The 18,291-nt window shown below is 49.2% G+C and overlaps 1 protein-coding gene and 1 pseudogene across 1 annotated transcript in view; one reads left to right on the forward strand and one right to left on the reverse strand.

Annotated features, from left to right (window-relative positions):
- Positions 1 to 3,130: 3,130 nt before the first annotated feature.
- Positions 3,131 to 16,264, reverse strand: LOC137206546 (barrier-to-autointegration factor pseudogene; annotated as a pseudogene).
- A 903-nt stretch (positions 16,265 to 17,167) lies between these two features.
- The window catches only part of USP7 (ubiquitin specific peptidase 7), a 57,307-nt gene continuing 56,183 nt past the window's right edge, over positions 17,168 to 18,291 (forward strand). Inside the window, exon 1 of the mRNA XM_067706657.1 lies at positions 17,168 to 17,326. Within this exon, the coding sequence (XP_067562758.1) occupies positions 17,248 to 17,326 (79 nt within the window). The 5' untranslated portion in view covers positions 17,168 to 17,247. The remainder of the gene's footprint in view (positions 17,327 to 18,291) is intronic.

Below are 18,291 nucleotides of genomic sequence, written 5' to 3' on the forward strand. Positions count from 1 at the left end.
TTTCCTGTATTTTCTCCATCACTTTTTAATTTTTAACTACGGCCTATTTGCTGGGTGAAAAGTATCTTGTTTTAAAGTTGGATTTCTTTGTTAACAACTAGGTTGAGCATCTTCTGTTTGTTCACTATTTGTTATCTGGTTTTATGACCAAATTAATGATTACAAGCTTACTTTGTTTTTATCAAAAAGTATTCTTTTCCACATGAAAGATCTCCAACCTTTGTCTATGTCATATTTGTCCTTTGTTAGGTTAACAAAAATAGATTTTTTATTTTTTTAATGTGGCCACACTGCTCAGCTTTTGGGATCTTAGTTCCCCCACCAGGGATTGAACCCGCATCCTCGACAGTGAAAGTGCAGAGTCCTAACCACTGGACCGCCAGGGGACTCCCAACAATAGATATTTAAAAAAATATCTTCTAGAAGAAAATGCATGCTTACAAATAAAACTAACTTAAAATACAGGTTAAAAAAAAGATCGGTTATAAAGCAGAAACTAACACACCATTGTAAAGCAATTATACTCCAATAAAGATGTTAAAAAAAATAAAAGATTGGTGTGTTAGGAACATGGTTAATAAAGAAGAATAAATAATAGCTGATATTTATATGGCAAGTGTTATTTTTTTTTTTTATTTTTTTGGCTGCGTTGGGTCTTTGTTGCTGCGCGCAGACTTTCTCTAGTGGCAGAGAGCGAGGGCCACTCTTCCTTGTGGTGCACAGGCTTCTCATTGCTGTGGCTTCTCTTGCTGCAGAGCACAGGCTCCAGGCGCACGGGCTTCAGTAGTTGCAGCACACGGGCTCAGTAGTTGTGGCTCGCAGGCTCTAGAGTGTAGGCTCAGTAGTTGTGGCGCATGGGCTTAGTTGCTCCGCAGCATGTGGGATCTTCCCGGACCAGGGCTTGAACCCGATTCCCCTGCATTGGTGGGTGGATTCTTAACCACTGCCCCACCAGGGAAGTCCTGACAAGTGCTATTCTACCTAGAGCATCCTTTATCCCCTGGGGCTAGCAGTCTGTCCCAACTACTTCATTCTGCCATTATAAGAGCCACAGACAATAAATGAATGGGTGTGTCTGTATTCCAATAAACCTCATTAATGGATACTGAAGTGTGAACCTTCATAATTTTCACATGCCATGAAATACTATTCACTGATTTTTTTTTCCAACCATTGAAAAAAATGTAAAAAACATTCTTAGTTCTTGGGCTATGCAAAAACAGGAAGTAGACCAGACAAATGTGGCCCACGGGCTATAGTTTGCCAACCCCTGCTTTATCCCTTTTGAACTTGACTATAGCTCAGTGAGGTGGACAGGTAGGCATGATTCTCCACTTTCAGTACCTGCAGGAGCAGATTCAGGGAGGTGAGGGCATGGAGCTCACATAGTCTGGCTGGGTCCTGCCCCATCACACACAGATGCTCAAAGGAAAAACCAACAAGAGCAAACAATTCCGTGGAAGCCAAAAGCTTTTATTCAAATCCAGACTGTTATAGGTTTTAGAAACTTAAGTTTTTAATGAATCTAAAGCTTTAATGATTCCACCCTAGACCAAATACTTTGAAAAAGGAATACCATGTCCCTTTGAGTGTAGCTATTGCAACACTTTCCTTGCCCAACTGGATCCCATCAGTGCTATCCACTTTAAACTCAGAGGGTGGGATTTTTTCTTTTTTTTTCTTTCTTTTTTTTTTTTTGCGATACGTAGGCCTCTCACTGTTGTGGCCTCTCCCGTTGCGGAGCACAGGCTCCGGACGCTCAGGCTCAGCGGCCATGGCTCACGGGTCCAGCCGCTCCGCGGCATGTGGGATCTTCCCGGACCGGGGCACAAACCCATGTCCCCTGCACGGGTGGGATTTTTAAACAACCAGGATAATTGGAGGGCAGTAGAGCCCCAGCTTCAGAGTGTAGACAGACTTAGAATCCTGCCACTTATTTGCTGTGTGACTTTGGACAAGCTGCCAACCTCTCCATAAAAAGATCATCATCTAGGGTTTCATTTTCAGTGCAAATTTGAATCAATGCCATAAAAATAGGAGTCAAGTCCCAGTTTTTGTCTGAATGTGAAATAATACAAATTCCTTAGACACCCCCCCCCACATTAATTTAAGGCTCCAATAATCTCCAGGCACAAAGGACCAAGAGGCCTGAAGCACCCATATGTGTCTAGACAACTAGGACAACCCCATGTGAGTAGGTAAACAGAAATACCCACCCTCCATTATCAAGGGTAGTCTTGAATGATTAGCCTTATTTTTTTAAATTTAAATTTATTTATTGATTGATTGCTGTGTTGGGCTCCTGTTGCTACGTGAGGGCTTTCTCTAGTTACGGCGAGAGGGGGCTACGCTTTGTTGCGGTGCGCAGGCTTCTCACTGCAATGGCTTCTCTTGTTGCACGGGCTCTAGGCTTGTGGGCTTCAGTAGTTGTGGCACACAGGTTCAGTAGTTGTGGCTCGCGGGCTCTAGAGCGCAGGCTCAGTAGTTGTGGCGCATGCGCTTAGCTGCTCTGCGGCATGTGGGATCTTCCCGGGCCAGGGCTCGGACCTGTGTCCCCTGCACTGGCAAGCGGATTCTTAACCACTGTGCCACCAGGGAAGCCACTGAATGATTAGCTTTAAATGTCGCCAAGTCTTCAGGAACACAACCCGCTCAGAAAATATGGGAGCGTGGGATACATCCTTACCCGGCTGGTGTAAAAAGTGGAGTTAAAATAAGGAAAGTAGCTGGCATGGAGTGGATCAGGCAAAACAATGGCTATTTGTATTAGTTCAGTGGCAGAGTATTAATTGAGGAATTTCTTGGATGTGGGTTTTGAAATATTGACAGGCCTGCCTGGGCGAGGGCAACCTGGTGTGACTCTTAAGACCTCCTATGGAGCGGTGCTGAGGCTGCCAGAGTGGGAATCTGTTTTAGTTTTTTTTTTTGGAAGGCCACTGACTTTATTGATTTAAAAAAACTTTACAAGGACAGTGACTCTTCTGCCAGAAAGAGGACCAAATGGCGTAAAACAGACCCGAGGTGGGAGCAGGGGGCGGGTGAGGACAGGGCCAGGAATCACTCAGAAAAGCTGGTAACTGCTGTCACAAAACTGGCAGGGAAAGGCGAAGGGAGATGCATGCAAGGGAAAGAATTCCAAAAACGTTGAAAGGTGAGGGGAGAGAACTCCCCAAAGACCCTGGAGTACATGGGAGCTGCGCATGACAACAGCAATCTTTTCCTTTGTAGAGGACGGGGGAGGAGTCCTCACTTGGCTGCAAACTCTGGAGACTTAGTGCTGGGGCTCGGGGTCGGGGGTTCCCCAGAGAGCATCACAAGAACACGTCGCACCACTCTCGAAGGCAATCGAAGCAATCCCGCGACTGCTTGGCGTTGGCGCCGCACGTGTCCTTCGGCCATTCCCGGAAAAGATCTTCATCTTTCTTTAGCACCAGAAACTGACCAAGGACCACATAGGCCTTGTCAAAGTCCCTTTCCTCCAGCTTCTTGCCCAGGACTTCGCCAATCCCGGCCAGGCTTCCGGCTGGCTTTTCCCCCATGGGCTCTGCCATGAAGTCTCTGTGCTTTTCGGAGGTTGTCGTCTTGATCAGGCTTAATCGGGGAATCCTGTAGCTCCGGTTCCCGTAACGGCTTCTCCCGCCGATCCCTCAACCCATGAGTGTCTTGTTTTGTTTTGCTGAAGTAACAACAGCTTTAGTGAGATAGAATTCACATACTATACAACTCTCCTAGGTGTATAATTAATTCAGGTGTTTGTAGTGTATTTAGAGAGTTGTGCGGCCACCACCATGGCCAATTTTGGACATTTTCATTTCTCCCCCCAAATCCCATACCCACTAACAGTCCCTGTTCCCTGTCCCCACAGCTGCTGGCAACCACTAATCTGCTTTCTGTCTCTATGGAGTGACCTATTCTGGACATTTCGTATAAATGGAATCAGACAATATGTGGCCTTTTGTGTCTGGCTTCTTTCACTCAACATATTGTTTTCAAGGTTCATTAAGATAGCGTGTGTCAGTGTGTAATTCCTTTTAATGGCTGAATAATATTCCATGGTAGGATATGCCACTTTTATTTATCCATTCATCAGTTGATGGATATTTTGAGTTGTTTCCAGAGGTCAAATGACACTTTATTGGACTAGTTCTTGGGCCAGTTAACCTCCTGTCTTGGCCTCCTCATCTGTAAAATGGGGTGATAGCTCCCAATCACAGGCAGGGCCAGGACTAGCCTACACAGACCCTTCGCTCGAATTAAGAAGTGCCTCTCTTGACAGACACCCGTCTCATCCCAGGGCAGGGGAGCCTTTGTTGCCAGAAGCAAATTTGGCCAGGGGTTCTTAGCCTGGATTTCAGCCCAGTGTTTTGTTTTGTTTTTTTTAACGTAGAGTGCTTTAATTAATTTATTTATTTAGTTATTTATTTATTAGTTTTGGCTGCATTGGGTCTTTGTTGCTGTGTGCGAACTTTCTCTAGTTGTGGCGAGCGGGGGTTACTCTTCATTGCGGAGCATGGGCTCTAGGTGCACAGGCTCCAGTAGTTGTGGCATGTGGGCTCAGTTAGTTGAGGCACGTGGGCTCAGTAGTTGTGGTGCACGGGCTTAGCTGCTTCACAGCCTGTGGGATCTTCCCGGACCAGGGCTCAAACCCGTGTCCCCTGCATTGGCAGGCGGATTCTTAACCACTGTGCCACCAGGGAAGTCCCCAGTGCTTTGATTTTAGCTTTATATTTTCCATTAAAAATACCATTTTCCAAAGTCATGTGTCAGCTCCTGTTTTCTCCCACCCCCTTCAATGAGGTTATGTCAAACACTTGCGATATAGATTCACTTGTTACTGTCTGCATTCCGTCCTAGGATCCCCCAATATCCCTCTTGATTTTTTAAAAAATTTGTGTACAATAAAGTTCACTCTTTTTTCTTTTTTTATAAATTTATTTTATTTATTTTTGGCTGCTTTGGGTCTTTGTTCCTGCGCGCGGGCTTTCTCTAGTTGCAGCGATTCGTTGCAGTGCGTGGGCTTCTCTTGTTGCAGAGCACGGACTCTAGGCGTGCAGGCTTCAGTAGTTGTAGCACATGGGCTCAGTAGTTGTGGCTCACAGGCTCAGTAGTTGTGGCGCATAGGGCTTAGCTGCTCCGCAGCATGTGGTATCTTCCCGGACCAAGCCTCGAACCTGTGTCCCCTGCATTGGCAGGCAGATTCTTAACCACTGCACCACCAGGGAAGCCCCAATAAAGTTCACTCTTGGTGAGGTTCTATCAGTTTTGCAGATGCATAGGGTCATGTATCCCCCTCCCCCACTATCAAAATGAACACCTTAAAAATTCTTCCACATCCCCCCAGCCCCTTAGTTGACTCCTCCTTCTCCCTGCCCCTTCCCGACACTGATCTGCTGCCCCACGCTTTGTACGATACACACACTGGACAACTACAAGCATGGCTCCGCTCCTGGGGTTGTCAGGACATGTAAATGAATGCATGAGAAGCACTCAGGACGGAGCCTGGCACTCAGGAGCCTGGCACGTGAGTGCCCACCACATCAGAGCTGTTGTAACTGTAAGACTGGGCTTTGTCCACCGTGGGGTGAGGGTGAGGATGCTGGACACCAGCAAAGCACAACAGGCTGCCAAGGGTGTGAGTCAGCACTGCCGGTGGGGCACGGAAAAATGCCCAGCCCCAGTCTCACCCTAAACCTACTTGAAAGAGTCTTCCTGGTACAGGATGTATTTTTGGCCGCACGGAGAGGCATGAGGGACCTTACGTCCCCAACCAGAGATTGAACCCGCGCCCCCTGCAGTAGAAGTGGAGAGTCTTAACCACTGGACTGTCAGGGAAGTCCCAGGCAGGATGTTTAACAAGCCTTTCCTGGGATGGAGATGCTGAAGGTCCTGGGACATGCGCGGAGAAACTGCTTTGGGGTGACTTGTATAATGTGGATCAGAACGTGCTAGAGAAGTTCTGGTGACCCTGGGGGAGAAAGGGGACAAGAGGAGGTGTTCCATGGCACCAGCTCTGGCTGAACCTGGGAACCCATCGTACCAGATGAAACAACCAAGAAAAATGGTACAAGGATGGAAGTCTCAGATAAGGGCCACCTGGACTCCCTACCACCGACCCGCTCCTGAGCCCTGGGGTCTCAGCCTTCTCATCTCAGAGGTTCCCTGTAGCTCTGCTCGAATGCTATATAGTTTTGATGTGTATTTCCTCCAAATGTTATTATTACAGTATTATATGCACATGATTCAGAAAAAATTCAAACAGTACAGCAGGAATTGACACACTTTCCATTAAGGGCTGGATAGTAAGTACTTTTGGCTTTGCAGGCCATATGACCTCTGGTCTTTATTGCAGCTTCTAATCCTGCCTTTATAGGGTGAAAGCAGCCATAGACAATACATACATGAATGAATGCTGTGTTCCAATAAAACTTATTTTTTTTAATATGCAAAATTAAAAAAAAATTATTGGCATACAGTTGATCTACAATGTTGTGTTAGTTTCAGGTGACAGCAAAGTGAATCAGTTACACATATACATATATCCACTCTTTTTTAGATTCTTTTCCCTAATAGGCCATTACGGAGTATTGAGTAGAGTTCCCTGTGCTATACAGTAGGTCTTTACTAGTTATCTATTTTATATACAGTAGTATGTATATGTCCATCCCAATCTCCCAATTTATCCCTCCTCTACTTTACCCCCTGCAATAAAAGTTATGTTTACAAACAAGTGCTTCCATATTTGGTCCACGGACCATAGTTTACTAATTCCTGTGGAAAAGTAAAGTCAAAAGTAGACACAGAATCCCCCCACTTCCTCCAAGGAAACCACTGTTAATTTTCTTGTGCACAGTATTGTGGCTAAACGCACAAAAGTCAAGTTGTTACATGAAGGCGAAATAAAACAAGCCAGGTAACATCATAAGTTCAAGTGAAACCGAAAAAGCCCAAACCACTTTCCACCCTCTTCCATGCCTTGAAGGTAATAGAGATACAAACATATTTGTTTTTCAATTGATAAAGCAAATCAGAGTCGATAAGTAACAATAGAAATGATCTAACATAAATGGCTCCTATGTTTAGGGTAATGACCAACTTAGTAGGTGTTCCAGATATGTTTGTGGCATCGTTTGATTAAAAAAAAAAAAAAAAAAACACGACTCCGGAATGACAGTCATTCTCCTAGAGAATCAGGGCAGTTCAATTTAAATTTGGCCCAGTTAATTAAATGCAACATTTGAAGCAGGGCTATAGCAATCATGTAGATTTATTAATTGAAGATTTGTTTTCTCTGCCATCTTCTTTTGAATTTCTACTCTTAGGGTATCTAAGAATTTAATTCTGTCTTAACTGTATTTTACCACTGCCCTCTTGCACTCATTTTCTTGGGAAGTTACTTCAAGTCAATAGCAGAATTAACCTCTGAATAATAATAAATAAAAAACAAGTACAAAGTGGTTAAATTAGGACTCGGGTAAAAGGTCACTTTTTCTCTAGGCCTTGATTTTTCTTATTGTGAGAAAAAATATCTCAGTAACACCAAATCCTGAAACACATGGTTCTTTGCCACTTAAAAATACTATTGTTGATGTTTAAAGAAATTCAAAAGGCTGTCTCAAAATGTAGATACTTGAAGTATAGACAAGAATTCCCAGGGGCTTCCCTGGTGGCGTATGGTTAAGAATCCGCCTGCCAATGCAGGGGACACAATTCGAGCCCTGGTCCGGGAAGATCTCACATGCCACAGAGCAACTAAGCCCGTGCGCCAGACCTACTGAGCCTGTGCTCTAGAGCCCGCAAGCCACAACTGCTGAGCCCGTGTGCCACAGCTACTGAAGCCCACGTGCCTAGAGCCGTGCTCTGCAACAAGAGAAGCCACCGCAATGAGAAGCCCTGCACTGCAACAAAGAGTAGCCCCCACTCACCGCAACTAGAGAAAGCCCGCATGCAGCAACAAAGACCCAACGCAGCCAAAAATAAATAAATAATAAATTTATTTAAAAAAAAGAATTCCCTTTCTGCTTTACTTTGGTAGACATGCCAGGGAGGAGCAGAGATTATTTGTGAATAAAAACTACTTTCTAAAGAAATATGGTAGTTATTAATATAGGATATCTTTCTGTATTAAGTCTTTGGAGGTTCTGGACTATTTAAAGAAAAAATAGAGGTAGAACACTCACCAGGGTGCCTGGCATGTAATAAATGCTTAATAAACGTTGTCCCTTTTTTGTGTGTAATTTTCTTTAACACGAAAGGGACCTTGGTGTTCTCAAGCTGGTTTGTTGCCCTCAGAACCTGAGACTCTTTCCCTATCAACCTTGATATCAAATGCCATTATTTTAATTAATTTAAATTCCCTGAGTTCCCATCTGGCAGATGAAATCCAGTTGCTGCTTGCAACAGTTACTGCACTCCTAACAGTGGTGCAAGAAATCTGCCTATTGCCAGCACGTGTATTCGTTGATTCAATCAAAAATATTTCCTGAGCAAGGGCTATGGAAGGAAAGAACTACTTCCTGACCAGCCGTAGAGCCCCGTAGCTTAGCTGTGCTGTGGCTGAGAGTCCTAAGAGATGGGAGAGAGGGGTTCTGAGAAAGGGCATTTCCAGCTGGAAGGATGAGCCAGCCTCATCAGCCAGGGGACCCAGATTACTGCCTTAAAGCAAAATTTCTTTTTTTCTGCCTCCATCCAGACCTTGAGTATGCGGGCCAGGAAAGGTGTTTGGCCAATATTTGTTGAAAGAATGAATGAATGACTAAGTGTGAGGTTAAATGAATTTTACTTTTAACACATAGATATTCTCCACCCTCATTTTCAAATGTCTTTGAAAATAATTTTCCAAGTCAGCAGTTTATTTTTAGGCTTATTAATAGAAAAGTAAGTTGAGTCATTGAACAACCCAGTGCCAGTTCTGGAAGCATTTTTGTTTGTCGCAGTTGCTATAGGAATCCAGTGGGTAGACCAGGGATGCAGCTAAACATCCTACAGTGCACAGGAGAGCCCTAAATGGCAGTGGTGCTGAACCCATCCAAAGCCAGGAGCTCCCTGTCCTTGGGAGGCAGCTCTTAGGCTCGACTTCTGAGACAGGCAGAGCTAAGTGTGAATCCCATTTTCACCATCTCCTCGCCATGCCTCAGTTTCCCCATCTGTAAAATGAGAACAATAATACCTTCTAACAGAATGTAAAGCATGGCATAGTGGTTAGAGGCATATGCTATGGGATGAGAGGATACTCTGGCTCAAATCTTTACCTTGTTATTCTTTTTATTATAGTAAAGTACATAAAATAAAATTTACCATTGATGACATGTCATCCATTCACCATGTTATGCAATCATCACCACTATTTCTGGAATATTTTCATTACCCCACTCCCCAAAACCCTGTATCCATTAAGTAGCCACTCTCTCTACCCCCATAACCAGCCCCTGGCAACCACTAATCTGTCTTCTGTGTCTGAGTTTGACCATTCTGCATATTTCGTATGAATGGAATCATACAACATGTGGCCTTTTGTGGCTGGCTTCTTTAACTCAGTGTTAATGTTTTCAAGGTTTATTCATTTCGTAGCGGGTATCAGCGCTTCCTTTTTAGTGGCTGTGTAATATTCCATTGTAGGATATACCACCTTTGGTTAACCTATTCATCTGTCCATAGACATCTGGGTTGTTTCCACCTTTTACCTATTGTGCTTTGTGCTGTTATGAACATTTGTGTACAAGCTTTTGAGAACCTGTTTTCCATTCTGTTGGGTACATAGCTGGGTCACTCATCTGCTAAGTCTGTGCTTAACCTATATTAAGAAACCCTTCCCTTGTTTTTATTACCTCTGAGACTTTGCGCACCTGCCCTCTTTGTGCCTTGGTATCCTCCCCTGTAAAGAGGGGTGCATGACAGTTTTAGATCACAGGGCAGTTGAGAGGATTAAACAAATGAGTTGCTGTACGCCCTTGGCCCCGTGCCTGCCACAAGGAAGCGCTCAGTAAACACGAGAAATTACTACTGTTCTTACCTGGTTGTGGGGATTCAGATACTCAACATAAAGCATGTTACCTGGCTCTTTGAGGAGTGCTTATTATTTGGTTTACAACTCGTGCTAAGAAAATTCTGTCAAGAATGTGCACTATGTGACAAACTTCTAGCCTGATATTAGCCAAATACAGAGTTCATTGCCCTTTAAATTTATGTGTTTATTTATTTTTGGCTGTGTTGGGTCTTCATTGCTGCACGTGGGCTTTCTCTAGTTGCAGCGAGCTGGGGCTACTCTTTGTTGTGGTGCGCGGGCTTCTCACTGCAGTGGCTTCTCTTTGTTGTGGAGCACGGGCTCTAGGCGCTTGGGTTTCAGTATTTGTGGCACGCGGGCTCAGTAGTTGTGGCACATGGGCTTAGTTGCTCTGCGGCATGTAGGATCTTCTCGGACCAGAGCTCGAACCCGTGTCCCCTGCATTGGCAGGCGGATTCTTAACCACTGAGCTACCAGGGAAGTCCCTGAGCTGTTTTTTAAAAAAGTATACAAGACCCCAGTATCTACAGCACACCTGGCTAACCATGAGCAGTCATTCTAGAAAAGACCTTGCTTTAAGGACATTAAGGTTTTGCCGGCTCACAGCCCAGAAGAATGTTGGCCACTTGACCTAATTAGCCACCCCTGTGGTCATCTTTGCCATTTGTTTAACCTCAGGCAGCCCCGTCCCTGTCCATGGCACATAGTGGGTGCTCAGCCTAGGAATCGTTTTTTTTTTGCGGTACGCGGGCTTCTCACTATTGTGGCCTCTCCCATTGTGGAGCACAGGCTCCGGACGCGCAGGCTCAGCGGCCATGGCTCACGGGCCCAGCCGCTCCGGGCATGTGGGATCTTCCCGGATCGGGGCACGAACCCGTGTCCCCTGCATCGGCAGGCGGACTCTCAACCACTGCGCCACCAGGGAAGCCCTAGGAATCGTTTTGAGTGAAACAATGGTGGGTCAGGAATGGGGAAGGCCTGGGGTCTCATCTCATTCTCTCTCTTACAAGAACCATCTCACAATTTCTGGATGGGAAAGTAGTTCCTTAACAGCCACTTTAGGTAGAAACTGCCCTCCCCATTTCCCTGATAAGAATGTTGAGTTCAAAGAGGTTAAGTCAATTTCCCAAGTTCGAGTTTGCAGGACCCCTCTATGGAACCCAGATCATCTGGTTTGCATCCTAAAGCCTCTTACCCTCCCAAACTGTTTACAGCGGCATGACCTTGGCCAAATGCCTTATCTCTAAGCCCACATCCTCACTAACCTTGTGGTTGGGGGGTTAGGTTGTCTTTCCAGGTATGGATTATAACTTAGTTATACTGGAAAAAAAGTGCCTCTGATTCCTATTTCCATTAAGTTATTTTAGACCCTGACCAAAACAGAGCTTCCAGGTAGATAAATATTTTGGGTCTCAAGAAGAAAAACGAACCGGCTGTTTATGCCGAGTCATGGCATGGGCCCTGGGAGCAGCAAAATATGTTTTGCTCAGAGAGTAATGATAGGGTGGCGCCCCTCCCTACTTGGCTCTACCTAATGACAAGGCAGATGGTCCAGCGGTTCTTGTCTCCCCAGTTTTCTGTCTCTTCCTCTGGTCACTGGTTTTGGAACCAGGGCAGGGGTTGTGAAATTTCTAAAAATTAGCAGTGATCAGAAATAGTGCCCTAGGGGCTTCCCTGGTGGTGCAGTGGTTGAGAGTCTGCCTGCCAATGCAGGGGACACGGGTTCGAGCCCTGGTGCGGGAGTATCCCACATGCCACGGAGCAACTAGGCCCATGCACCACAACTACTAAGCCTGTGCTCTAGGGCCTGTGAGCCACAACTACTGAAGTCCGCGTGTCTAGAGCCCATGCTCTGCAACAAGAGAAGCCACCACAATGAGAAGCCTGCGCAAAGCAACAAAGACCCAATGCAGCCAAAAATAAACAAATAAATAAATAAATTTATATAAAAAAGAAATAGTGCCCTAAATCCTCTTGCCCTTTGGAGTTCTCTAACAGATCCTTTGAGGCATCTTGGCATTAAACCTCCCAGGAAGTAGGCATTACGCAGCTGATACACTTCTGCAGAGTTCTTCCCCAAGTACCCCTTCTGTGTGCAAATGGTTGTTTTTTTTTAAAATTAATTAATTAATTTTGGCAGCATTGGGTCTTTGTTGCTGCACACGGGCTTTCTTTAGTTGCGTCGAGCGGGGACTACTCTTCGTTGCGGTGCGCAGGCTTCTCATTGCGGTGGCTTCTCTTGTTGCAAAGCATGGGCTCTAGGCGCGCAGGCTTCAGTAGTTGTGGCTCGCGGGCTCTAGAGCGCAGGCTCTGTAGTTGTGTTGCGCGGGCTTATTTGCTCCGGGGCATGTGGGATCTTCCCGGACCAGGGCTCGAACCCATGTCCCCTGCATTGGCAGGCGGATTCTTAACCACTGCGCCACCAGGGAAGCCCGCAAATGGGTTTTATAATTCCACCAGGGGAAGAAGAAAACAGGCTAGCACAACCCTCTGGAATAATTGAGTCTGGGCCTTCTTGGTAGGCCTCAAAGTGCACTGGTCTTGCCCTTTTTTCTGGTCACCTGGCTTGGGGGATCCTAGTTCCCCCACCAGGGATTGAACCCTGGGCCTTCGGCAGTGAAAGCGCAGAGTCACAACCACTGGACCACCAGGGGATTCCTGGTCTTGCTTTTCTAGTAGCCATGGTGGCCTAGGAATAACTTCTCCACCTGTCATCCACTCCTCCTTGAAAGATGGGCAAGGCAGGAAAAGAGAAAATAAGTGCTGTTATTGAATCCCTATGAAAATCCATCTGAGAAGCCTTTAAAGCACGCAGGCACTCTTTTCTACCTTTATATCCCAGACAGCCCCTAGCTCCTAGCAAGCAGTTAGCATCAGCTGAGGTGAAAGCGTTCATTCAACCTTTACTGAGCATCTGCTATGTGCCAGGCACTGTGCTAGGTGCTGAGGACAGAACTGTGAGAAAGACAGTTTCTCTCATCAAGATGCTTGTAGGAGGGGACACATTAGTTATGCATGTTCATTTTTTATTGCTGTGTAATAAGTTATCACAAACTTAGAGGTGGAAAACAGCACCCATGTATGATCTCATAGTTTTGTAGATCAGAAGACCAGGCCAGCTCCAATGGGCTCTCCTCTTGGGCTTCACCAGGCCAAAGCCAAGGGGTGGGCTCTCTGACAGCTCCAGGGAAGGGCTACCTCATTCAGACTGGCAGAATTTAGTTTCGAGGCCCCCGTTTTCAGGCTGGTGGCTGGGAATGCCCCCTTAGCCTGTAGGGGCTACTCTCAGATCCTTCCACGTGGCTCCCTACATCCCAATACCAGAGAACCTCCTCTCATCTGTCACATCTCTGCCTTCCTCTTCTGCCACCAGAGAAAACTCTGCTATTAAAAGACCAATATGATTAGGTTGGGCCAAACCAGATGGTCTCTCTACTTAAACTCGACTGATTACCAACCTTAATTTCATCAGCGTAAGAGAATGCAATCGTAGGAGTAGGATCTAGGTTGAAAGTCCCTTGTAGAACTCTGCATACTATGCTATGTAAACAGTTATTCAAAATGTGGTCCAGTGGTTAGGACCGGGGACTTTCACTGCCGAGGGCCGAGGTTTGATCCCTAGTCCGGGAACTGAGATCCCACAAGCTGCACTGAGAGAGAGAAAGAAAGAAAGAGAGAGAGGGAGAAAGAGAAAGAAAGAAAAAGAAAAGAAACTAAATGAAAGAGAAAGAAAATGCTGGTAAGTACTATGAAAAAGTAAACCAGGTCCCAGGATGGAGTGACTGGGTGGATGGGTGAGGGGCCTATACTTGAGACAGTCTGCTTTGCTGGTCCCTCTTTGTATCAGCCTCTGACTATGGCCCAAATCTGCTCTATCCCCACCTCCCTAGGTGGCCTCCAGGCTCTCATACCATCTCCACACATCTTTACCTCTAGCCCAGACTCCTGTTGAACTAACTCCTTACCACCTCTGTATGGATAATGTCTAACAGGCATCTCAAATGTAATACAGTCCAAAAAAAGCAAAAATACAAATAAAAACAACAAACTCCCCAAAATGAAGCCAAAAGAAACTTACTCTTAATTTTACTTCCAAACCTGTGCCGCCCCCAGACTTCTCCCCCATGTTAGTAACTGGCACCATCATTCACCCAGTTGCTCAAGCCAGAAATCTGAGAGCGATGCTTGATTCTTCTCTCTTCCCTCCCACTCAGTTCCAGGCTCTCAGCAATTTGACCTGCCTACATACTAACCCGTTTGCTCCATCTCCACCCCCAACCCCACCCCCAGTCCATCTCCAACTCTCATCTAGAGTATGAACAGCTTCCACTCTGGTCTTCCTCACTCATTCTCATCTTTTAAAAAGAATTAGTTGGCGACTTCCCTGGTGGCACAGTGGTTAAGAATCCGCCTGCCAATGCAGGGGACATGGGTTTGAGCCCTGGTCCGGGAAGATCCCATATGCCACAGAGCAACTAAGCCCGTGCACCACAACTACTGAACCTGAGCTCCAGGGCCTGCGCGCCACAACTGCTGAGCCCGCGTGCCACAAGTACTGAAGCCCGTGCGCCTACAGCCTGTGCTCCGCAACAAGAGAAGCCACCGCAATGAGAACCCTGCGCACCGCAATGAAGAGTAGCCCCCACTGGCCACAACTAGAGAAAGCCCGCGCACAACAATGAAGACCCAATGCAGCCAAAATTAAATAAATTAATAATTTATAAAAAAGCAAAACAAAACAAACTAATTGTATTGAGATCTGACACATACCATGTAATTTACCCATTTAAAGTGCACAGTTCAATAGTTTTTAGTATATACGCCGAGTTGTGCAACCATCACCAGAATCAGATTTAGGATATTTTCATCACCCCCAAAAGAAATCCTGTACTTACTAGCAGTCACTCCCAAACCCTTAACCGTCCAGTCCTTAATCTATCTCACATCTCTATAGGTTGATTTTCCTGTTCTGGACATTTCGTGTAATTGGAATCATACGCTATAAGATCTTTTCTGTCTGGCTTCTTTTACTCAGCACAGTGTTTTCAAGCCTCATCCATTCTTCATTGCCAAACAGTATTTTATTGTATTGGGTGTACAACATTTAATTTATCCATCGTGCGAGGTGTTCTTTTTACTCTTATTCTTTTTAATTCCCTGGTTGGTTTTGAACCTAGTGATGAAGATAAGGTTGGCCAGTGTGGAACCCGATAGGCACCTTTATCACTCCCTGCCACCCCTTCCTTTGCCAGAACAGTCCTTTCTGCCCTCCCCCAAGTCTCTAGAGAGCTGGAGAGAAGGATTCTTTTGCATCTGAGAACTGTTCATTAGCATTTGTGAGAATCTGTGTGAATAACAACACCTCTTCAGAATCTGGGGGTGACCCAGGGGCTGGGATTGATTCCTGGTGAAGTAGCTCCTTCCCTCTTGTCTGCTCACTGCTTTGGTCCAGCAAGAAATTCACTGGGGGGAAACATTTAAGTGTATGAAATGCTGGGGGGGGGGGGGTGGAAGGGAGCGGAATCATAGTCACACTTGAATCATACATTCATTCAACAAATACGTATTGAGTACTTGCTATGTCCCAGGCATCTGGGATACCACAGTGCACAAAACATTCTTTTCTGGACGGGGAGACGGACAGTGAATAAAGTGGAGAAAACTGGAGAAAAATGCAGGGACAGGAGATAGGGAGATAGAAAGTGGGATACGAATCACAATTTCTTGGTCATTTGGGGGCAAAATTATATTCTCCCTTGAGACGGTCACTTAGAGGTGCACCTATGTAGAGATGTGTATTCTTTTCTTCCATTCTCTTCTTTATCCACATTGCCTTGGTTCTCATCAAAAAGTTGAGACCCCAATCACCGGTCTCTCAAGGATCGGGAATGAGGGAGGCCCTGGGTGAAGGAGCTTAGCCAGACTGGGCTGATATGAAGGGGATAAATTAATGCCAAAGGAAGAGCTATTTGGGTTGGTTTTGAGGGACCAAAACCTGTTTTCTGGTTTGGCCTATAGTGAGAAAAGTTCTCGTACGCGAGGTACTGGGTGAATAAATTACAGATCTATTAAAGGGGGTAAATAACAGTGCCAGCAAGTGCTGATCCGCGCTGGCCGCTCGCTCCGATCCGGGCCTTCTTCTCCGGAGTCCACGGGCGATATCAGCTACCGGCCCGAGGTCACCCGTCTGCGGGCAGGGTTTCTGCCCCTACCACTGGCGGCCGCAGGAGCTTTCTGGGTGACCAAATGCCCGGGATGGGGCATTTGCCGGGCCACTCGCCCCCTAGGGCTGGGGCACCCAGTCGCCCACATCGGAGCGCCCCCGGGCCCGGCCGCGAGGCTCCGGGCGGGCACCGAGGACGGGCACCCGGCGAGAGGCCGAGGCGGGCTGGGCGAGGGGCACGGGGGGCGCGGCGCTGCGGGCCGCGGGCGGGCAGGCGGGCGGACCCAGGAGGCGGTGGTGGCGGCGGCGGCGGCGGTGGGCGGGGCGCTCCCTGCTCCGCCTCCCCGCACCGCCTTCCCGCTCCCGCTCCGCCCTCCGGCTCGGCGCCTGCCCGCCTGCTCCCTGCGCCGCCCGCCCGCTCTCCTCGCTTGCTCGCTCGCTCTCGGGCCCCCCATGCGGATGTGACACTTCACGCCGCCGCCATTTTGAGAGCGAGCCGAGTCGAGCCGGCGGGCGCCGCGTCCGCTGCCGGAGCCCCAACGACGACGCCGAGGAGGCGGAGGCCGCAGCGCCTGGAGCGCGGCCGGCCTGTCGCCCGCCCGCGCCGCCGCCGCTCCCGTCGGCCCCAGGCCCCGCAGGCCCTCCGCGGCCGGCCAGGCCTCCAGCCCGCCGCGCCCGGCCCGAGGCGGGGCTGACTCCGCGGCCCCCGCCCGGCCGCCCTCCGCCCCCGGCCGGCCCGCGGCCCCGCAGCCCCGGCCCCGGCGGCGGGAGGCGGGCCCCGCGGCGGCGGCGGCGGCGGCGGCGGCCGCAGCGAGCGACGAGGCCGCCCGGCCCGGCCCGCCGGCCGCCCGCCCGCCTCGGCGCCGAGATTGGGCGAATCGCGAGCAAGTACGTGCGCGTCTCCCTGCCGCCGCCGCCCGCCGCGGGCCGCCCCGGGGCCGCCGCCGCCGACGACGCGCGGGAGGAGGAGGAGGCCGCCCCGCCGCCGCCGCCGCCGCCGCCGCCCCGGCTCGCCGCCGCCGCCCGCCCGCCGGGCCCGCAGCCCCGGCCCCCGGCCGCAGGCGAGGCCCAGGCCGCGGCCGACATGAACCACCAGCAGCAGCAGCAACAGCAGAAAGCGGGCGAGCAGCAGCTGAGCGAGCCCGAGGACATGGAGATGGAAGGTGAGGCCCGGGGGCCGGCCGCGGCGGGGCCGGGGGGCGCTTTCCATTGTGGCCGGGGGGAGCCGCGGGAGCCACGCGAGGGGCTCGCCATCTTTAACCAGGCCCCGGGCGGCCGCGGGCCTCGGCCTGGCCGGCCCGACTCGGCCGGCCCGGGCCGGGCGAGGCTGCACAGTCATGCCGGGCCCGCGGGCTGGGGGCGGCCGGTGGTCCCCCGCCCGGCGCATTGTCCGGCCCGCGGGACCCGGGCGGCCTCGTCGGCACAAAGCGCCCGGAGCCCGGAGTTGTAAATTAGAGCGCTCCGGCGGGAGGGATGCGGGCGTTTGCGGACTGCTGGCGGCCGCTGCGCGCCCGGGTTGGGGAGCCGGGCTCCGGGGACCGTCTCCCCGTTCGGACGTCGCGGGGTCCTGGCTCTGGCCGGTAAAGTCGGGGAACCGGAGACCTCCTTGGGCTCGGGGCTCGCCCGCACCTGCTCCCGCGCGCTCCCCGGCAGAGCCCACCGGGGCTTCGAAGCGGACCCCGAGATCGTTCCATAACAGCACTTGCTGGCGTCGGGCTTCATTTGGAAACACCTGCAAGGGGCGCAGATGTTCTCAGCCTTTGGACGGGCCCAGAGTCCGGAGTCAGGCGCTCTTCGTTTCTGAGTTAGCGGTATTTCGGGGAGTTTGGCTGTGTGCGGTGCAGTCAGCCTCCGGCCAGGTGTGTCTTTGAAACTACGTGAAAGCCGCCGCCCTCCCCGCCCCACGACTACCTATCTCTAAATCCACCCTGACTCCAGAGGTAACTTAATTTTCTGCCCATGTGCCAGCAGTTTTCCAGGGTATCCTGCTTTGAGATACAAGGCCATGGTAATAGAGGTTTGATGCAGAGGCACTGAGCGCGGAAGGGTCTTGGGCTTACCTACCTCAAGAGGACTTGGTAGTTGGAAGGCATCTTTTATTTCTCGTGGCCCCAAGTACTTAAAAGGG

Source organism: Pseudorca crassidens, chromosome 15 (genome assembly GCF_039906515.1).
Source record: "Pseudorca crassidens isolate mPseCra1 chromosome 15, mPseCra1.hap1, whole genome shotgun sequence".
NCBI classification, from domain to species: Eukaryota; Metazoa; Chordata; class Mammalia; order Artiodactyla; family Delphinidae; genus Pseudorca; species Pseudorca crassidens.